At 47.5% G+C, this 22,142-nt stretch overlaps 1 protein-coding gene across 1 annotated transcript; it reads right to left on the reverse strand.

The window, feature by feature from the left end:
* Positions 1 to 10,627: 10,627 nt before the first annotated feature.
* Positions 10,628 to 18,745, reverse strand: LOC119952409 (zinc finger protein 229-like). Its single transcript, XM_038776137.1, has 2 exons — positions 18,323 to 18,745; positions 10,628 to 14,143 (listed from the first exon to the last, which is right to left on the reverse strand). The coding sequence occupies exon 2, from the start codon at positions 13,772 to 13,774 to the stop codon at positions 12,431 to 12,433; it is 1,344 nt and encodes a 447-aa protein (XP_038632065.1). The 5' UTR covers positions 13,775 to 14,143; positions 18,323 to 18,745; the 3' UTR covers positions 10,628 to 12,430.
* Positions 18,746 to 22,142: the final 3,397 nt, after the last annotated feature.

The raw sequence follows: 22,142 nt of genomic DNA on the forward strand, positions 1-22,142 counted from the left end.
TGATCATTGCGCGGCACAACAGCGAGGGCCGAAGGACCTGTTCTGCGCTGTACTGTTCTATGTTCTATGTACCTCCTTCTCCAGTGCTGGTTGAGCACAGGGCGAAATCATTGGCTTTGAAAGCAGACCCAGTCCCATTGCCCCGTTCCAGCCCCATTTCCACAAGTACCCAGCCAATTTCCATTTGAAATCATTCCACTACCTCTTCTTCTGCTCACCGGACGTAGGTTCCAGGTCTTTACCAATTTAAATAAACACAAGGCTCATAGAGCACAGAAGGAGGCAACTTGGCCCATCATGTTCATTCCAGATATCAGGAACTACCCAGTTAATTCCTTTGCAATTTTCTTTTCATAGAATCATAGAATTTACAGTGCAGAAGGAGGCCTTTCCGCCCATCGACTCGGCAACGGCCCTTGGAAAGAGCACCACACTTAAGCCCACGCCTCCACCCTGTCCCAGTAACCCCACCCAACCTTTATTTGGCCACTAAGAGCAATTTATCATGGCCAATCAACCTAACCTGCACATCTTTGGACTGTGGGAGGAAACCGGAGCACCCGCAGGAAACCCACACAGACACAGGGAGAATGTGCAGACTCCGCACAGACGGTGACCCAAGCCGGGAATTGAACCTGGGACCCTGGAGCTGTGAAGCAACTGTGCTACCGTGCTGCCCAAAACAATATCAAAGTGCTCGTTCGGGATTTGAACCCGGGTCCTGTCGCACATTTCGAGACCAAAACACCCAAAGCGAGAATCATATCGCCAGACGAACGAGCCTGACTTTCAAGAATCTGTCCAGTTCCCTTTTTAAAAAAAAAAATAGAATTGAATCTGCTTCTCACACCATTTTCAGGCAGTGCATTCCAAATCACAATAACTCCACGTGTTTCATAACAAATAATTCTGGATATTGTGTGTTTTCAGTTTCACATTGTATTCAATATAGTGTCAAAGACATGGTTATCACACAACATTAAGGCGTAATCTTTATCGCTGATTTTGATGACTGTAATATATCTAATCATGTGGACGGTTTGACAAAAACGTGCATTTCTGGATCACCGCTCTGGATCACAGGGCCTCTTAAAGCATTTTACAGCCAATTAAGTACTTTGACAGTCTAATTCGCTGTGGTAATGTAGGAAACTGCAAGCATGGGTAGTGAATTTTAGATTTAAAAATCAATCACTCTCATTCTGTATTCACTATTATAAGTAACAAGGTTAAGGAAGCTGTTTTAAACATGTGGCTTCTTGTAGCCTTTTCACATTTTACAACTCGTCTTTATACACTATGTATTGATTTTATCTTAATAACCAGTCATGAAACAGGTGTTTTTTCAGTAACGACCCTTGATTAAGTTACCATTGATCCCTCAATGTCATATTGTAAAAGGTGGCTTTTTATTTTAAGAATTAACATTGTATAAACCGAAATGGTGCCAGAAACTGCAGAGCTAGCAGAAGTTGTGAAAAGAAAGAGCTAATTTTCTAAGTTTTAAAATCTCTGGACATCATGTGCTGCCAAAGTCCAGCTCAAGAATAAGGCTAATTGCTCAATCTGATCAAGATGAGCAAAAGAGAAAGTTATTGTCTTCCGCAAACTGTCCTTTTGAACCAGTGTACCTTGTATGAACGAAATGTATTAAAGATTACTTTATTAATTAGCTCGCAGTCTAACAGATGATTGGATAAGTGATGAGTTTTAATTGAGTTACAATTAATGAATCAATAGATATAGCAAAAGACTGAGTTTTATTTGCTGTAAAAATGTAAAACCTGAATTGCTGTCTATGTAAAGAATAGTAAGAAGTCTTACAACACTAGGTTGAAGTCCAACAGGTGTGTTTCGAATCACTAGCTTTCTTCCTCAGGGTGAATGAAGAGGTGGATTCCAGAAATATTTGTATGGACAAAGTCAATGATTTATTTTTTTTATTTTTTAATAAATTTAGAGTACCCAATTCATTTTTCCAATTAAGGGGCAATTTAGCATGGCCAATCCACCTAACCTGCACATCTTTGGGTTGTGGGGGCGAAACCCACGCAAACACGGGGAGAATGTGAAAACTCCACACGGACAGTGACCCAGAGCCGGGATCGAACCTGGGACCTCTGCGACGTGAGACTGCAGTGCTACCACTGCGCCACCGTGCTGCCTGACAAAGTCAACGATGAAGGACGATTCATTCACCCACCTCTTCATTCACCTGAGGAAGGAGCTATGCTCCGAAAGCTAGTGATTCGAAACAAACCTGTTGGACTTTAACCTGGCGTTCTAAGACTTCTTACTGTGCTCACCCCAGTCCAACGCCGGCATCTCTACATTATGTAAAGAATGTGCAATGGCGATAAATGTGCTGGCAAGAAAGACCTTCAAACTCTGATTAGCCACAAAATTTGAAATTGTCTGAATACCTGATTGTGTACAATCAGACAAAGGGATAGTATGAAACAGTTCGAAGATAATGCCCAAGATAATGAGAGAAGACTGAGTAATGAATCGAAGAACAAGAACAAAGAACATTACAGCACAGGAATAGCCCCTTCAGCCCACCAAGCCTGCACACGATCCTGATTCCTTATTTAAACCTAATACTTATTGCTCGAACGATCTGTATCCCTCATTCCCCACCCGGTCATGTGTCTATCAAGATACATCTTTTATTTTTTTTAAATTTATGATCCTACGGAAGGTTCACCTACGGAAACCTTGTTACGTCTTTTTAAATTTAGAGAACTCAGTTCTTTTTTTCCAAGTAAGAGGCAATTTAGTGTGGCCAATCCACCTGCCCTGCACATCTTTGGGTTGTGGGGGCGAGACCCACGTAGACGCGGGGGGAATGTGCAAACTCTGCACGGACAGTGACCCAGGGTCGGGATCATAGAATTTTCATAGAATTTACAGTGCAGAAGGAGGCCATTCGGCCCATCGAGTCTGCACCAGCTCTTGGAAAGAACACCCTACCCAAGGTCAACACCTCCACCCTATCCCATAACCCAGTAACCCCACCCAACACTAAGGGCAATTTTGTACACTAAGGGCAATTTATCATGGCCAATCCACCTAACTTAGAACATTGCACGTCTTTGGACTGTGGGAGGAAACCGGAGCACCCGGAGGAAACCCAAGCAGACACGGGGAGGATGTGCAGACTCCGCACAGACAGTGACCCAAGTAGGAATCGAACCTGGGACCCTGGAGCTGTGAAGCAATTGTTCTATCCACAATGCTACCGTGCTGCCCTCGAAGCGCCGTGAGGCAGCAGATCAAGATCTATCCTATACATTGATGTGGTGCCTGCCTCCACCACCTCCACTGGTAACGCTTTCCAGGCACCCACCACTCTCTATGTGAAAAACGTTCCCTGCACATCTCCCCTAAGCTTTCCCCCTCTCACCTTGAACCTGTGTCCCTTGTAATTGAGTTTTCTACCCTATCTATCACTCGTAATTTTGTACAGCTCAATCAGGTCTCCCCTCAGCCACCGTCTTCCCCACAAAAACAATGGTTATTCAACTTCTCTTCATAACTAACATCCTCCGGACCAGGCAACATCCTGGTAAACCTTCTTTGCACTCTCCAACGCATCCACGTCCTTTTGATGATCCCATTGAATGAATCTAGTAAGCAAATTGACCAACTGTCATGTTACAACAGGCCTAACTCTGTCATGAGGTAATTGTCATTTTGGGGATGAAAGTAGAGGTTCCGAAGGTCTTCCTTCCTGGCCAAGTACTGAAGATTCCCGAGGCCGAGTTCTGGGGAAATTAACTTTTTGTGAAAGAGGGAGCCAGACTCCCGAGGCTGAATTCCATAAGGATTACTGTCAAAGAAGGAGGCAGACTGGGTTACACTTCAACGGACTGATCACCCACACAAAACCGTAAAGTCATTGTTTTAAAATTGTTCAGTAAACCATTTTCTTTCAATTTTTAAAAAAATATTTCTTTATTCTCCTCCTTTTTCACATTTTCTCCCAAATTTACACCCACCAACAATAAACAATAATCAGTAACAAATATGTCACACAGTCCCCCTCCCCTGAACCCTCCCACCACCCCCCCCCCCACCTCCCAACTAATGTTCGACGTTATCCAGTTCTTAAAAGTGACCATTTTCTTTGAATAAACCTGTTTTTTTCTTTACCACCCAGAAAATTCTGATTTTGCATAAAGCTGTTTTAAAATAAATTTAGAGTACTCAATAATTTTTTTTTCCAATTAAGAGGCAATTCAGCGTGGCCAGTCCACCTAGCCTGCACATCTTTGGGTTGCGGGGGTGAGACCCATGCAGACAGGGGGAGAATGTGCAAACTCCACACGGACAGCGACCCGGTGCCGGGGTCGAACCGGGGTCCTCAGTGCCGTGGCAGCAGTGCCAACCACTGCGCCATCATGCCACCCTGCCTGAATTTGATTTTAATGGTTAAAATCTTGTTCCAACCAAAGTGAATTTTTGCAGTGGGAAGTTAGCTGTTATCAATTCAGATGTAGATAACAAGATCAGGTGATATAAATCTTGAATTTAAAATGCAAACACAAGAAATAGGAATAGGTCATTCAGCCCCTCTAACCTGCTTCACCATTCATTAAGATCATGGCTGTGTTTGTGTTTTTAATCCCATCTACCCCAGATTACCTGGATTCCCTTGCCTAACAAGAATATATCTTACTCTGCCTTTGAAATAGTCCCATCAAAAACCATTCCCAAATGCCCCAAGAACCTTTGATTCACTTGCCTAACAAAAATCTATCTACCTCTGCCTTAGAAATGTTCAGTAAGAAGTCTTACAACACCAGGTTAAAGTTCAACAGGTTTGTTTCAAACACTAGCTTTTGGAGCTTTGCTCCTTCCTCATGTGAATGAAGATGGATATACCAGAAACATAAAGTCAAAGATGCAAGACAATGCTTTGAATGTGAGCATTTGCAGGTAATCAAGTCTTTACAGATCCAGAGATTGGGGTAGACCCAGGTTAAAGAGGTGTGAATTGTCTCAAGCCAGGTCAGTTGGTAGGATTTCGCAAGTCCAGGCCGGATGGTGGGGGATGAATGTAATGCGACATGAATCCCAGGTCCCGGTTGAGGCCGCACTCATGTGTGCGGAACTCGGCTATAAGTTTTGGCAATTCTGTGTTGTCGCGCATCCTGAAGGCCTGTCGCGTTGTCGCGCATCCTGAACCTACCTCTTCATTCGCCTGAGGAAGGAGCAGTGCTCCGAAAGCTAGTGTTTGAAACAAACCTGTTGGACTTTAACCTGGTGTTGGAAGACTTCTTACTATGGACAGGGTGGATAGGGAGATTTGCTCCCCTTAATTGAAGGGGCAGTCACGAGGAGACACAAGTTCAAGGTGAGGGGTAGGAGCTTTAGGGGGGATTTGAGGAAAAACTTTTTTTATCCAGAGGGTGGTGACGGTCTGGAATGCACTGACTGGGAAGGTGGTAGAGGCGGGTTGCCTCACATCCTTTAAAAAGTATCTGGTTGAGCACTTGGCCCGTCATAACATTCAAGGCTGTGGGCCCAGTGCTGGTAAATGGGATTGGCGATACGGGTCAGGTGTCTTTAGTGCATCAATGCAGACTCAATGGGCTGAGGGGCCTCTTCCACACTATTATTCTGTGATTCTCATCCTATAGTTCATAATGTTTCATTTCAAGGGGGCTGGATTATTAAAGTAAAGAGGTGTTTCTGCAAGCCAGCAGAGAGGCCATATTTAGAACACTGCGTACAGTTTTGGTCCCTGTATTGAGGGAAAGATATATTATCATTGGAGGCAGTACAGAGGAGGTTCATTAGGATGCTTCTGGGAATGGAGGGACTGCCAAATGAGGAAAGAATTTCTTCTCTCAAAGCGTGGTGAATCTTGGGGCAGCACAGTGGTGATTAGCACTGCTGCCTACGGCGCTGAGGACCCGGATTCAGTCCCAGCCCCGGCCCCAGCCCCGGGTCAATGTCTGTGTGCACGATCAATGACTACTAAAGTGAGGTTGTAGTACAACTGAAGGCTTTAATAAGCTAGATGTTTCCCAAAGCAGCTCAGGTACAGAAAGGAAGCTGCTGGGGCGGCACAGGCTCTTATACCCCACCTTGCAGGGCGGGGCTACCATACAAACTCGACCAATGGAAAGCATACATTATCACCAATGGTGTTCCAGCATTACTAGGTACCGTAATACCTCTACACAGACTACCACATTCACCCCCTGTTAAAAAAAGTCCGGCAGGGGTGGTGGCTTGGTATTACAACATGGTAACGTGGTAGAAGTTATGGTTATGGAGGTACCATAATGCCTCCGTACAGCGTTTTGCCTTATTATCGTAACTATTTACAATTTAACAATGAACTATATACACGTTAAAATGAAGCAATCAGTCGATCGGGGGCCCAGGTCGTCCTCTGTGATCGTCGAAGCCTCGGTGGTGATGCCGGTGGAGGTTCGGGCGTCTGTGACTCCGGGAGCGTGGTTTCGATCTCTGTGGCAGCTTCAACACCCCTAGATAACGCTGGTGGGGGAGCTGATTGACCTGGGAAGGGAGCGTCTGCGGGGGGGGGGGGGGGGCCTAGACGGGGCCGGCGGAAGGACTGATCCTCCTGGGAAGGGGGCAGCTGTAAGGTGCACCGGTGGGATGGGGGGGGGTTGGGACTGCTGGCGGGGGTGGGTGGAGCCAGGAGACGCTGGTCAGATGTTGAACAAACACTTCACATCAAGCAGAGACTGATGTTCCTGAGCAAATTGACACAGGGAGTGACATGGTTTGGAGATGTTGGCAGCCTTTTCTTGGAGTTCTGCAGCTGGGTCTCATGAGCTCAGATATTGAGTCAGGACACTAGCCTCCGGTCGATGACATGGATAATGTCGGCAGTCTTCATTATTGACGCCTCTGAGAGAGCCCCGGTGATCGCAGGGTCGCGAGACCTCCCGAGGGTCAGGTCGCCATGTTGATAAGGCAGCTCCACCCCCACTAAATCCACCTGCGGATCTGGAACAGATTGACTTTTTTTTGGCATAATCTTACCAGACCGATTCCTGAGGTCTTCCAGAGTCATGATCGCAAATATTAATTCAAGGAATAGTTAGATGAGAGCCAGGCAATCAGGATAAGTGTCAGATTATAGGTGAGTGGCACCAGAACCTGCGGTAAAGCAGCTACTCTTTACTCGAGGATGTGGTGAAGGTTTGGAATTCTGTACCCCCGAGGATTCTGGAGATTCAGTCTTCAAGTATTTTCAAGACAGATTGAAAGGTTTTCAGATATTGAAGACGGTCGAGGGTGGGGAAATGCTGCTGTGGTAGATCGGCCAATGATCCCATTGAATGGTTCAGGGTCGATGGGCCAAATGCAGTTCACATTTGTTTTGATCTCCTGGACAGGAAGCTGTGAGCATAGATCTGTCAATCAGCCTGAATCAGCACCTTCAGGAGAATAGGGAGGGTGAATTTTAAATACAGCAGAGTGAGAATGAAGGGAGAGTGTGTGGGATGGAGATTTACAGCTTTTGGGGAATAAGCGAGCAGAAAAAATGTTCCATCGAAACTAGAATTGTCTAGAATTTCCAAAATGGTGCTCATAAAAGGTGTTCCTTCTTCCTCAACCGTGATTTCCTACCTACAGTTGTGGACAGGGCCCTCAACAGTGTGCGGCCCCTCTCACGCGCCACAACCCTCACCCCCTCCACTCCCTCCCAGAACAAGGATAGAGTCCCCCTCGTTCTCACATTTCATCCCACCAGCCTCCGTATGCAAAACATAATCCTCCGCCATTTTCGCCAACTCCAGCGCGATGCCACCACCAAACACATCTTCCCTTCACTCCCTCTGTCAGCATTCTGCAGAGACCGTTCCCTCTGAGATAATCTAGTCCACTCCTCCACCATACCCAGTACCTCTCCCATCACCCATGGCACCTTCCCATGCAATCGCAGAAGGTGTAACACCTGCCCCTTTACCTCTTCCATGCTTAACATCCCAGGCCCAAAACACTCATTCCAGGTTAAGCGTTTCACTTGCACCTCTTCCAATTTGGTCTATTGCATTCGCTACTCCCAATATGGTCTCCTCTGTATCAGAGAGACCAAACACTGGGTGATCGCTTTGCTGAGTATCTTCGGTCTGTGCACATTCAGAATCCTGACCTTCCTGTTGCTTGCCATTTTAAAAAAAAGACCCTGCTCCCATGTCTTTTCTTGGCCTGCTGCAATGTTCTAGTGAAGCCCAACGCAAACTGGAGGAACATCTCATCTTCCGGTTAGGCACGCTACAGCCTTCCGGCCTGAACATTGAATTCAACAACTTCAGATGATCAGCTCTACCCCACCTCGACCCATTTGTTTTAATTTCATTTTAACTGTCTTTTACCATTTCTTTATTTCTTAATATACATTTACTCCCCCCCCCCCCCCCCCAATCTTATCCACTTTTCCTTCCCCTCCTCCCACACCGACAATTCATCCTCTGATGTTAGTTTCCCTGCTGTTTGACCTTTCGCATCTTTCGTTCTCTCTGGGGACTGCCATTAGCACTCTTTCCCCTTGGTTTCTGTGGCCATTAGTACCCGGTTTCCCTGGGTTTCTGTGGCTATGACTCATCTTTCATTCTCACTCCACAGTATAAATATTTCCCACTTTCTCTGTCTCTTAGCTTTGACAGTCATCGGGCTCGGAACGTTAGCTCTTTTCTCTGCCTACAGATGCTGCCAGACTTGCTGAGATTTTCCAGCATTTTCTCTTAGCCAGATCACGTCGCTGTTTTATATAACATTTTTCTGACTGAAATATTTCTTCTGCTGAAAGTTCTGGTGGATCGTGACCACCACTAGAATTTGCAGACGACATCTCAGCTGCCTTTTCAACTTCAAAACAGTATTTCTAATCCCGGGCCTTCAAGTCGTAGATTATTCCATTAGTCAAAAAGATCACAATATATATATACATATATATCTGACACTTGAGCCGATTTCACTCCGGACGCGTTCGTAAAGAGTGTAGGGAGTCACCCGAGTACAAGCGATCACAGATCTGTAGGTCTTTTACCTCTTTTTTGCCAATCTGCTGCCAATACTTCGGTAAGACATTCGGTATCTCCTCCGTTGCTCGCTAGATTATCTCTTATTTTATCTTCCAAATAAGGGTACAGTCCGGTTGATTGGAGGTGTCCAAAACATGCTTTTATTGCTAAATATTCACTTACACTTGCATAGAAACTGAATCAATAAACTTGTCAAGGCATAGCGAAAAATGTTAAAACATAAAGAAAAGATATAGAGAAATCACTTAAAACAGAAAATAATTAACAGATGCTTCAAGAATTCCATAAAGCAAGAATTCAGAACAATAATTGATGATATGATCTTACTCTTCAGGAAATCCTTATTTATAGTTTAGTCCCCTGTTTATTTGCCATTGGTCCTAATTCTCAGCTGAGGCTCCCTGATTTGTCTGAAAAGGTATCAATCACTTAAAAAGTGATTAGTTAATTAAACATTAATCATTTTCTCAAGATTAATTATGCCCCCCCCCCCAACATAAGCTAATTTCTCTATGTACTTTCTCATGGCTAAAGCTTTTGCATCACGGCTAGACATTAACCTCACTATAGTTACTTAATTGTTGCAATTTTGTTAAATGTCTTTCTAATACAATGGTTTATCCTCATCATCTTTCTTTATTCTAAAATTTTTTATTGGCTTTTGTTCTACATGTATACACACACAGAATGAGAAAAGTTTTTTTTACAAGTGGGGGGCACCTGGGTGCTGCCCCTCATGCTATTTACATTTCAGTCAGTTTCTTATTATTTATTTGCATGAGCTTCGACTTTGGACCATTCCTTGTCTTCCTTTCGTCTTGCTGTGGCTGTTGTCTTCTCCGGTGTTTTCTACCCCGCTTGTGTTCCCCTCTCTATTCCCCCTCCATTCTCCCCCCCCCCCCCCCCCCAACTTTTTCTCTCGCTTGGTTTGGCTGCACTTTCTCGTTCCCCGGGTCTTCCCTCTCCCCCCCTCTCTCCTATTGCGTCTTGGGGCTACCTCGACCTAGCTCCTGGCTGGCCACAAACAGGTCCCGGAACAATCGGGTGAATGGCTCCCATGTTTTGCGGAAGTTGTCTTCCGACCACGGATGGCGCATTTGATTTTCCCCGTTTAGAGAAATTCCGATAGGTTGGACAGCCAGTCTGCAGCTTTAGGTGCTGCTGTCATTATGTGGCCTTGACCTATCCATCCTCGGGTCCAGAACCATATTCCAATTCCACCCCCCCCTGGCATTATCAGCTGGTGAGCATCCAGGTCCAGTATGGCCACTAGCATTTTCCTCACAAACCCAGTGCCGTCCCAGTTCGGGACAAACACACAAACTAACACCACCAACCTTCCCTCCAGTGCTCCTGTCACTCACGTACCTGCCCCCTTGATCCGCCACTACTGTTGACATTTGGAAATCCCCCCCCCCCCCCCATGCTGTCAAAGAGAGGATGGGACACCCGGCTCACCCAGTCCTTCCTCAACCTCATCTAGTCCTTTCCCCTCAGGTGGGTCTCCTGTAACAGCACCATGTCTGCTTTCAGGCCCTTCAGATGCAAGAAAACCCGCGCTCTCTTCACCACTGCCCCCCCCCCCCCCCCTCCCAACCCTGTACGTTGCACCACCACACTGGCCGGGGGTCTCACACGCCTCCCCGCCCTGACCATCCTTCCAGGCCCTGCCTGACAAGCAGGACCCCGCCCTGGCTCTCATCACTGCCGCCCCGCAGCCCGTTCCCAACAACCCCTCCGTACACCTCCTCTTGAAAACACTTCACTCAGTATCGGTCGCATTCCTCCACCATTCACACCTCCCAAGCCCATCAAAACCTGCCCAACCAGGTTCCAATGGCCATGACCCCTCCCCCAAATTGCTCCCATTCACTAGCCAACACTACATTTGCTAGCGTGATGGCCCTTGCCAGAGCCCCCTCCCCCACATCAGGCTTCCACCTGGGCTCCCAGCCCTCGGTTAATCGTTGCCACCTTCCACAGCTCCTCATCCACCGAGGTGAGATGGTCACGATGCTGTGACAAGGCCTCCTCTATCCCTTTCGTTTTCTCCCCCTGCTCCCGCACCACTGCCGAAGTTCTCACTAACTCCTCTTTCACCAGGGCAAGTGTCTCTCTCACCCATGCCTTAAACAAGACCATCATCGACATGTGACGCTTTTTGAAATGCTTCCAGAACAGCCATCACCTCTGTCATCTTCACCACCGTAATGTGTGCGGCCTCACCCGATGGGCTCGCTACAGAATCAGAGAATTTACAGTGCAGAAGGAGCTCTCCTGCCACCTTTCCTTCTGCTGCACCCTTCGACTTTCGCTCGCTGCCTTCTTCCACTGATTCTTCTTGCCGGCTTCTGGCATTCTATAAGTGCCCCAAACCTTCCCACAGCTCCTCACGAACAAATCTTTGCCGAAAACTGGACTAAAACGGCCATGAAAGACGGCTCTGGGAGGAACATGCGAACGCCACCTTCATGCCGCAACCGGATTTCCTTTTACATATACCGGTAGAAGCTTTCAGTCAGTTTTTATGTTTCTCGCCAGTTTGCTCTGATATTCTATTTCCTCTCTCTGTTTCTAGGTCCTCCTTTGCAGAATTCTGAAATAAGTTCCCAATCCTCAGGTTTACTATTATTTTTACCACGTTATGAGCCTCTTTCTTTGATCTAATGGAATCTTTAACTTTTCTTGTTAACCAAGGTTGCATCACTTTTCCTGTTGGATTTTTGTTCCTTAAAGGAATCTATATTTGTTGTATATATGTGAAATAAAAGTCGCAAAAATTCCAGAGGACCATCAGCTGCGCTCGTCTTTGACAGAGAGAGAGTTGACTGGAGGTGATAACTTCAGACTTGGGCCTGGTTGAGAAGGCGGGGCCTTCATGAATAACCCCAGCCAGTAGGGGAGTTGAATCCGCACTGTTGGCCTCGCTCTGCATCACGAACCAGCCGTCCAGCCAATTGAGCGAACCAACCCACTGGTAAATGTAATAATTCCTTAAATATTCGGTATTCCCTGTCTCCCATCAGTTTCCCAGTCCACCACACACAACTTGCCCCTCATACCCTGATAGTCTTTTTTGTGAGGAACACGCAGATAAATTAAACAAAAGAATCATGTAACCACCAGGGCCCATCTCCATGGCAACGTGACACGTTTTGGGGGTTCCAAACAGAAATTAAATATCTTCAAACTTCCAAACGTCCTTTCACTCTTGTGATCCTTGTGCAATTTGAAGCCAGGTATTAGCGACAAGGCTCAAAGAGCATCAGCCCACTAGAGGCAAAGTGGTGAGACCAGCCAGTCCAGCAGAAAGAAACCCTCCGACCCTCCCCACTGACCACCTGTCAGAACCCCTGTAATCAATTGTGAAATTGTTGATGTCACAGTAGGTGCAATTAAACATGCAATGCCGTCTCACATTGAGAGGTGAATGGCCGCTCCTCAGGGTGACCCCGCTGGTGTCTCCGCAGGTTGGATAATTGAGTAAATGCTTTACCACACTGAGAACAGGTGAACGGCTTCTCGCCAGTGTGAACTCGCTGGTGTGTCTGCAGGGTGGATGAATCACTGAACCCTTTCCCACACTGAGAGCAGGTGAATGGCCACTTCCCGGTGTGTACTCGCTGGTGTCTCAATAGGTTGGACGAATCACTGAATCCTTTCCCACACTGGGAGCAGATGAACGGCCTCTCCCCAGTGTGAACTCGCTGGTGTGTCTGCAGAGTGGATAATTGAGGAAATCCTTTTCCACACTGGGAGCAGGTGAATGGCTTCTCCCCAGTGTGAACTCGCTGGTGCGTCTGCAGGTTGGATAATTGAGTAAATCCTTTCCCACACTGAGAGCAGGCGAACGGCCTCTCCCCAGTGTGAATCCGCTGATGTCGCAATAGGTGGGATGAATCAATGAATCCCTTCCCACACTGAGAGCAGGTGAACGGCCTCTCTCCAGTGTGAACCCGCTGATGTACCCGTAGGTGGGATAACTGAGAGAATCCCTTCCCACACACGGAGCAGGTAGACGGCCTCTCCCCAGTGTGAACTCGCTGATGTTTCCGCAGAGTGGATGAATAACTGAATCCCTTCCCACACTGAGAGCAAGTGAATGGCCTCTCGCCAGTGTGAACCCGCTGGTGTGTGTGCAGGGTGGATGAACGACTGAATCCCTTCCCACACTGAGAGCAGGTGAACGGTCTCTCCCCTGTGTGAACTCGCTGATGTGTCTGCAGGGTGGATGAATCCCCGAATCCCTTCCCACACTGAAAGCAGGTGAACGGCCTCTCCCCAGTGTGAATTCGCTGGTGTGACTGTAGCTTGGATAAGTGACTGAATCCCTTCCCACACTGAGAGCAGGTGAACGGCTTCTCCCCAGTGTGAACTCGCTTGTGTCTCTGCATGTTGGACAACTCACTGAATCCCTTCCCACACTGAGGGCAGATGAATGGCCTCTCCCCAGTATGAACTCGTTGGTGTGACTGCAGGTGGGAGAACCGAGTGAATTCCTTCCCACACTGAGAGCAGGTGAATGGCGTCTCCCCAGTGTGAACTCGCTGATGTGACTGCAGGTGGTATAACTGAGTGAATCCCTTCCCACAGTGAAAGCAGGTGAATGGCCTCTCCCCAGTGTGACTGCGTCGATGAATTTCCAGCACAGATGGGGATCTGTATCCCTTTCCACAGTACCCACATTTCCACGGTTTCTCCATGTTTAGGGTCTTCTCGTGTCTCTCCAAGTTGGACATTCAGAGAAAGCCTCGGCCACACACAGAACACGGGTACAGTCTCTCCTCGCTGTGAGTTCCACAATCAGTTACTGGAACACTCTCACTTGGGTGGGTGTTGCGTGGGTCTTGGTGCTTTTCCAGTTACACTGATGTTTCCACAGTCAGTTCACTGGGACACTTTCACTCGGGTGTGTGTGTGTGTCTCGATGCTTTCCCTGTCACACTGATGTTTGAAAACTTTTCCCACAAAGGTAACAGACAAATATTTCTCCTTCTACAGTGAAAGGCAGATGACATTCAAGTCCTGATGAATCGAGTGATTCTGTTAAATCTTGACGTGATGTTTGTTTTGAGATTTCTGTCTGCAAATTCTCCCCTTCTAACACCCTGTAAACAAAAAAAGTAGTACAGTGATGATGAAGTACAGGATAGAAATTCTGAACAGACAATTCTAGTTTCTCTGGAACAATTTTTCCTCTCTTGTCCCTCCCCAAAGCTGTAAATCCCCGTCCCACACACTCTCCCTCCTCCCTGGGCTGAAATCCAAACCCATCTCACCATCTGCACCATTTCTTTCCTCCACTCCCAGTTTTCTCCCTCCCTCTCCTCTGCCTGGGTTCAGTTCTCCAGCTCCTGTCTGCAGACTGACAATAAATGATTTTCTCTCCTGGTCACGGGGACCCCGAAGCTCCGCCCACCTACCAACAACCATATTCATTCAGCTCAATTTCCCTAACCTGCCTGTGTTTTATATGGGTTCTTCCACACTCCCTTTATCCTGATCTAAATTCATACTATCATAGAATCCCTATAGTGCAGAAGGAGGCCATTCGGCCCATTGTGTTTGCACCAACCCTTCGAAACAGCCCTCCACCCATGTCCGCTCTCCCGCCCTATCACCGTAACCCCACAACCTAACCTGCACATCCTGGACATTAACAAAAACAATTCGGTGTGGCCAATCCACATAACCTGCACATGTTAGGACTATGGGAGGAGACCGGAGCACCTGGAGGGAACCCACACAGATACGGGGAGAACGTCCAAAACTCCACAATCAGTGACCCACGGTGGGAATTGAACCTGGGGTCCCTGCCGCTGAGATAACAGTGCTACCTACTGTGCCACCGTGCTGCCCATTCATTTTATAGGTAGAAGAAGGGGAGAATTACAAGCGGGAAGCTCAAACCAAAAATCAAGTTAGGAGTCACTGGGTTCACCCAGAGCTGAATATCATTAGTTTTTCAATGTGGGAGGAGAAAGGGTCAGTCACAAAGGAGAGAAACTGTACACGTGGTATTTGTGTGGACAAGGCTTCATCTGATCATCAGGCCTGTTCAAACACAAATGCAGTCACATCGGGAAGAAACCACCAAAATGTGGGGATTAAAGGAAGGAATCTTAATACCTGTCTGAGGTACAAACTCCTCGCTGCAGCCACACAGGCTGTTCGCCTGCTCTCACATGTGTAAGGGATTCACTCTGTCATCCCTGTGTAAACAACAGTGAGTTTGTACTGAGGAGATGCTGTTTACCTGCTGTGTGAATGGACAGTGAATCATTAATCCATCCCTGCAGAAACAACAGTGAGTTTGCACTGAGGAGATGCTGTTTACCTGCTGTGTGAATGGACAGTGAATCATTAATCCATCCCTGCAGAAACAACAGTGAGTTTGCACTGAGGAGAGGCTGTTTACCTGCTCCGTGTGTCGAATATGATTTAATCGCTCACCCAACTTTCTGGGACAGCAGCATGTTCAGCGGGAGAGGACAATTGCCTGTTCTGAATGTGGGAATGGATTTAATCATTTATCACATCTGCTGAGACACCATGGAGTTCAATAGTTATTTTGTATAATGTATTCTTTCATGGGATGTGAGTGAACATAGAACATACGGTGCAGAAGGAGGCCATTCGGCCAATCGAGTCTGCACTGACCCACTTAAGCCCTCACTTCCACCCTATCCGTGTAACCCAATAACCCCTCCGAACCTTTTTGGACACTAAGGGCAATTTAGCATGGCCAATCCACCTAACCTGCACATCTTTGGACTGTGGGAGGAAATCGGAGCACCTGGAGGAAACCCATGCCGACAGGGGGAGGACATGCAGACTCCGCACAGACAGTGACCCAGCGGGGAATCAAACCTGGGACCCTGGCGCTGTGAAGACACAGTGCTGTCAGGCCAGCAGTTGTTGTCCATCCCTAATTGCTACAACTGAGTGGTTTGCTTGACCAATTCAAAAGACAGTTAACAGTCAACCACTGCTGTGTCAGGAGTCATATGTCGGTCAGGCACACCCTAATTTAATCTTAAACGAAGGCAGTAGTGTAGTGGTATTCCTACTGGACTAGTAATTCAGAGACCCTGGGTAATGCGCTGGGACCCGGGTTCGATGGTGAAATTTGAATCCAATAAAAATCTGGAATTAAACGTCGAATGATGACCATGAAACCATTGTCGACTGTTGTAAAATAAAAAACCCATCTGGTTCACTAATGTCCTTTAGCTAAGGAAATCTGCCATCCTTACCTGGTCTGGTCTACGTGTAACTCCAGATCCATAGCAATGTATTTGATTCTCAAATTACCCTTTGGAATGGCCTGGAAAGCCATTCAAGGGCAATTAGAGATGGGTAGTAAATGCTGCCCCAACCAGTGGTGTCCACAGCCCATAGATTAATTTTAAAACTGATAAGGATGGTAGATTTCCTTCCCTAAAGGACATTACTGAATTAGATGGGTTTATACAATGATTTATTGGTCACCATGGGGAGGCTGTGACGTAGGGGTATTGTCACTGGACGAGTAAACCAGAGACCTAGAGTAATGCACTGGGGACCCAGGTTCAAACGCCATCACTGCAGATGGTGAAATTCAAATTCTATTTTTTTTAGAAGTCTAATGATGACCATGAAACCATTGTCGATTGTTGGAAAAACCCATCTGGCTCACGAATGTCCTTCAGGGAAGGAAATCTGTCACTCTTACCTGGTCTGGCCTACATGTGACTCCAGACCCATGGCAATGTGGTTGACTCTTAACTGCCCCATCAAGGGCAATTAGGCATGGGCAATAAATGCTGGCACAGCCTGCGACACCCACGTCCCATGAATGAATAAAAAAAAACATTACTGAGTTCAGACTTCAATTGTAGATTAATCAATGATCGGACTTTAAATTTCAGCAGCTTCTCTGCTATTCCTGGAGTTTTCAAGAAACGGTTAATGTTTTCAAGAAGCAGTTAGATATAGCACTTCAAGCAAAGGGGAACAAAGGATGTGGGGGGTGATCAGCTGTGATCATAATGGATGGCGAAGCAGACTCGAAGGACCAGATGGACTCATCCTGCTCCTATTTTCTATGTTTCTATTAGTCCGAATTCCTGGGTGACAAGTTCAGCGCTATTACCACTGCTCCACCATCTCCCCGAGTGACTGCAGGGGTTTAGATTCTGCTGTTAATCATAACCAGGACTGAACTCCGTACATCCGTACAGGGGAGGTGGTGGCATAGTGGTATTGGCGCTGGACTAGTAATCCAGGGACCTGGGTTTGAACCCCACCACCACAGGTGATGGAATTTAAACTCAATAAAATATCTGAAATTAAAAAGTGATTTTTAGTTATCGGCTCGTTGGTCTAGGGGTAAGATTCTCGCTTTGGATGTGTGCTGTGTGAAAATGTGAGAGGTCCTGGGTTCAAATCCCGGAGGAGCCCTTTGATATTATGGGCAGCACGGCAGCATTGTGGATAGCACAATTGCTTCACAGCTCCAGGGTCCCAGGTTCGATTCCGGCTTGGGTCACTGTCTGTGCGGAGTCTGCACGTCCTCCACGTGTGTGCGTGGGTTTCCTCCGGGTGCTCCGGTTTCCTCCCACAGTCCAAAGATGTGCAGGTCAGGTGGATTGGCCATGCTAAATTGCCCTTAGCGTCCAAAATTGCCTTTAGTGTTGGGTGGGGTTACTGGGTTATGGGGATAGGGTGGAGGTGTGGACCTTGGGTAAGGTGCTCTTTCCAAGAGCCGGTGCAGACTCGATGGGCCAAATGGCCTCCTTCAGCACCGTAAATTCTATGATCTATGATCCTGACAATGCCAGTTATTTCCACCAATTGAATACTTAGAACATAGAACATAGAACAGTACAGCACAGAACAGGCCCTTCGGCCCTCAATGTTGTGCCGAGCAATGATCACCCTACTTAAACCCACGTAACCCGTATACCCGTAACCCGACAATCCCCCCATTAACCTTACACTACGGGCAATTTAGCATGGCCAATCCACCTAACCCGCACATCTTTGGACTGTGGGAGGAAACCGGAGCACCCGGAGGAAACCCATGCACACACGGGGAGGACGTGCAGACTCCACACAGACAGTGACCCAGCCGGGAATCGAACCTGGGACCCTGGAGCTGTGAAGCATTGATGCTAACCCGCAATAACAGGGGTAAAATTTTATATTCTGCCAATAGTTTCTATTTACTTTGTGACCTTCAATCTTCAAATAAAGTATTTTTTCCGGGATATTCTTGGGGATGAACCAAATAGCGATTTACTTACAAAAAGCTGGCTTCGTATTTGGGGTCCGAAGTTTCCACCGTGGCCTCCTCTTTGTATTTATGAAGCCTCCTCTGGGTATTTACGAGGCCTCCTCTGGATATTTATGAGGCCTCCTCTGGATATTTATGAGGCCTCCTCTGGATATTTATGAGGCCTCCTCTGGTATTTATGAGGCCTCCTCTGGTATTTGTGAAGCCTCCTCTGGATATTTATGAGGCCTCCTCTGGTATTTATGAGACCTCCTCTGGGTGTTGATGACGCCTCCGCTGGGTGTTTATGACGCCTCCTCTGGGTGTTTATGACGCCTCCCCGGCCACTCCGCTGCCTCCAGTCCTTCCCACCTCGCGGCTCCACTCACTTTGGTTCTGAACAAAAAACCCCGATCGCCATTACCCGCACTGCGCAAGCTTCCGTCACATTCCGGCCCCGCCCCTCATTCACTCTGATTGGTCGGAGGACCAGCCGCTCCCGCTCGGTCCTCCAGTTCCGCCCCCTCTTCCTATTGGTCCGGGGCTGTCGTCAATCACTCCCCGGGCATGGTGATGTGGACATGCGCAGTGCGACTTAACTTCAGGCGGGAAGGAGGCGGATAAGCGGAGGCAGCGTTAGGGGCAGTGGGTGGGAGGGGAGGCTTCACACATACCCAGTGGGGGCCTCAACACCCCCAATAACAAACTAGCCGCACCGCCTCAACACTCAACACAACGGCAGCTGCCGCTTTCTCCAGGAAGGAAATGCAGCAATGGAGTTGGTCCGGAGAAATTATCTTTTTAAAAATAAATTTAGAGTACCCAATTGTTTTTCCAATTAAGGGGCAATTTAGCATGGCCAATTCACCTACCCTGCACATCTTTGGGTTGTGGGGCGAAACCCACGCAAACACGGGGAGAATGTGCAAACTCCACACGGACAGTGACCCAGAGCCGGAATCGAACCTGGGACCTCAGCAACGTGAGGCAGCAGTGCTAACCCACTGCACCACCATGTTGCTCTCACGACAATCTTTTGACAAAGCTGTGCTGATTCAGTCCTATTACCATCCACTCCAAGTAATTTGCGATCTCATCTTTAAAACAGACTCTAAAAGCTTACCAATGACTGAAGTCAGGCTAACCAGCCTAGAATTGCCTGTTTTCTGCCTCCCTCCCTTCTTTAACAGTGGTGTCACATTAGCCATTTTCTAGTCCTCTGGGACCCTTCCTGCCTCCAGTGATTCCTGAAAGATCATCACGAATGCCTCCACAATTTCCTCAGCTAGCTCTTTAAGGACGCTGATGTGTAGTCCATCCAGTCCAGGTGACTTATCCACCTTCACACCTTTCAGCTACGCACCAGAAACAACACAGTAACATTGACAGTGGGGAGAAACTACAAGTGTTCTGTGTGGACGAGGCTTCAACTGATCATCCAAACTGGAGAGACACCAGGATACTGGTACCATAGAGAAACCATGGAAATGTGGGGACTGTCATGTGAGAGTACCTTTAAGAAATGGATGTTTATCAAATAGTTGTAGTGGATGTACCTTTTAAAAATGGATGTTTATCAAATAGCTGCAGTGAGGTCAGTGTGTGGGTGGAGCTGAGCTGTGACTCTGCTTTTACTTTAACTTTGAGCAAAAAGGCTGGTGTGTGTCTATGTTTTAGTTTCGTTTTGGAGTTGAAGAAGCTGCAGTCACAGCAAGAAGGTGCATTGATCTCTCTGCAATCTAAAGACTCTCCAGATCATTTGAGGATTTCAAAGTAATACCTGTTTCTGTAGAGAATTTAAACCTGACTTTCTGTAAAAAGGGTCTTTTGGTCTTATGGATGTTGTTAGGAAAGTTATGAAGGGTTACTTATAGAATATTGTATCTGTGGGGATTATTGGTGTTGATAGTTGTTAAGCTGTTTACTGTGGGTTTATAAAGTGTTAACTGGATTCATAAATAAACATGGTTTTGTTTTAAAAGTACTTTAGATCTCTGCTGCATCACACCTGTAAAGTGGGCCCTTGTGCTTCCCATAAACACAATCTATTAAAAGTCGTGGGTCAGAAAGGGTGGGTGGCCAGGTGTTTCATTCGGGGCTGGATTCAAAGACCACAAGAGTAGCAATCCTGGTCAGCAAACGGGTGGCTTTTGAGGCAGGGAGTATTATGGCTGACAAAGGGGGCAGATAGATAATGGTTAGGAGGAAGCTACAGGGGACTCGGGTGGTGCTAGTGAATGTTTACACCCCGAACTGGGACGCCGTGGAATTAATGAGACGCATGCTGGGTAAAATTCTGGACTTAGACTCTCACATCTGATATGGGGGGTGACTTTAACACAGTCATAGACCCTGTATTGGACCGGTCAACCCCCAGGTCGGGAAAACGACCAGTGGCGGCTAAAGAACTGAGGGCATTCATGGAACAGGTGGGGGGCATAGACCCGTGGAGATTCACCTGGCGAGGGCGAAGGAGTTCTCTTTTTTTTTCCACATCCACAAAGTTTATTCCATTATAGATTTCTTTGTCATGAGCAGGGCTTTAATTCCTAGGGTGGAGGGGACAGAATACTCGGCCATTGCAATCTCCGACCATGCTCCGCACTGGGTGGATTTGCGTCTTGGGGAGGAGAGAGGTCAGCGCCCACTAGAGGCTAGATGTGGGGCTGCTGGCAGACGATGAGGTTTGTGGGCAGATAAGGATGAACATAAAAAATTACTTGGAAACTAATGATACGGGGGAGGTAGCGGCGTCCACGGTGTGGGAGGCCCTGAAGGCAGTTATTAGAGGGGAGTTAATCTCTATCAGATCCCATAGAGAGAAGACAGAAAGAGCGGAGAGAGAGAGGCTCGTTGAGGAGATACTCAGGGTAGACAGGAGTTACGCGGAGACCCCCGAGACGGGACTACTGAAAGAGCGCCGGAGGCTGCAGGCGGAATTCAACCTGCTGACCAGTGGGAAGGTGGTAGCACAGCTGAGGAAGGCCAAAGGGGCCATCTACGAATACGGGAGAAAGCGAGTTGAATGCTGGCACACCAACTTTGCAAGAGGGAGGCGGCCACGGAAATTGGGGTAGTGCGGGATAAGGAGGGCAACATGGTCATGGACCCAGAGGGAGTGAACAAAGTCTTTAGAGCATTTTACGGTAAACTGTATGAGTCAGAGCCCCTGCCGGGAGGGGAAGGGATGAAGCAATTCATGGACCAACTGAGGTTTCCAACGGTGCAAGAGGATCTGGTGGAGGGACTGAGGGCCCCGAGCTGGAGGAGATTGTAAAGAGTCTAGGCTCTCGGGCAGTCGGGCAAGGCCCCGGGGCCGGACGGCTATCCTGCAGAATTCTACAAGAAATTTTCAGAGCTGCTGAGCCCACTCCTGCTAAGGACCTTTAATGAGGCCAAAGAGAGAGGGACCCTCCCCCCAACAATGTCACAGGCTTCGATTTCACTCATCCTCAAACGAGAGAAAGATCCGCTACAGTGTGGATCATATAGACCGATATCGCTCCTGAACGTAGACGCCAAATTGCTGGCCAAGATCTTGGCTGCCAGAATTGAGGACTGCGTCCCTGGGGTGATAGGGGAGGATCAGACAGGCTTCGTGAAGGGCAGGCAATTGAACTCCAATGTCCGGAGGCTCCTAAACATCATTATGATGCACTCAGAGGGATGGGAGGCAGAAGTAGTGGCGGCGATAGACGCAAAGAAAACCTTTGACGGGGTGGAATGGGAGTACCTGTGGGAAGCGCTAAGAAGGTTTGGATTCATAGAACATAGAACAGTACAGCACAGAACAGGCCCTCCGGCCCTCAATGTTGTGCCGAGCCATGATCCCCCCACTCAAACCCACGCAT

This window comes from Scyliorhinus canicula, chromosome 17, assembly GCF_902713615.1.
Source record: "Scyliorhinus canicula chromosome 17, sScyCan1.1, whole genome shotgun sequence".
Classification (NCBI taxonomy): Eukaryota; Metazoa; Chordata; class Chondrichthyes; order Carcharhiniformes; family Scyliorhinidae; genus Scyliorhinus; species Scyliorhinus canicula.

What these genes read in the sequence shown, in the direction of transcription:
- LOC119952409 (XM_038776137.1), bottom strand. Translation starts at nt 13,774, where the DNA reads ATGTCCAACTTGGAGAGACACGAGAAGACCCTAAACATGGAGAAACCG.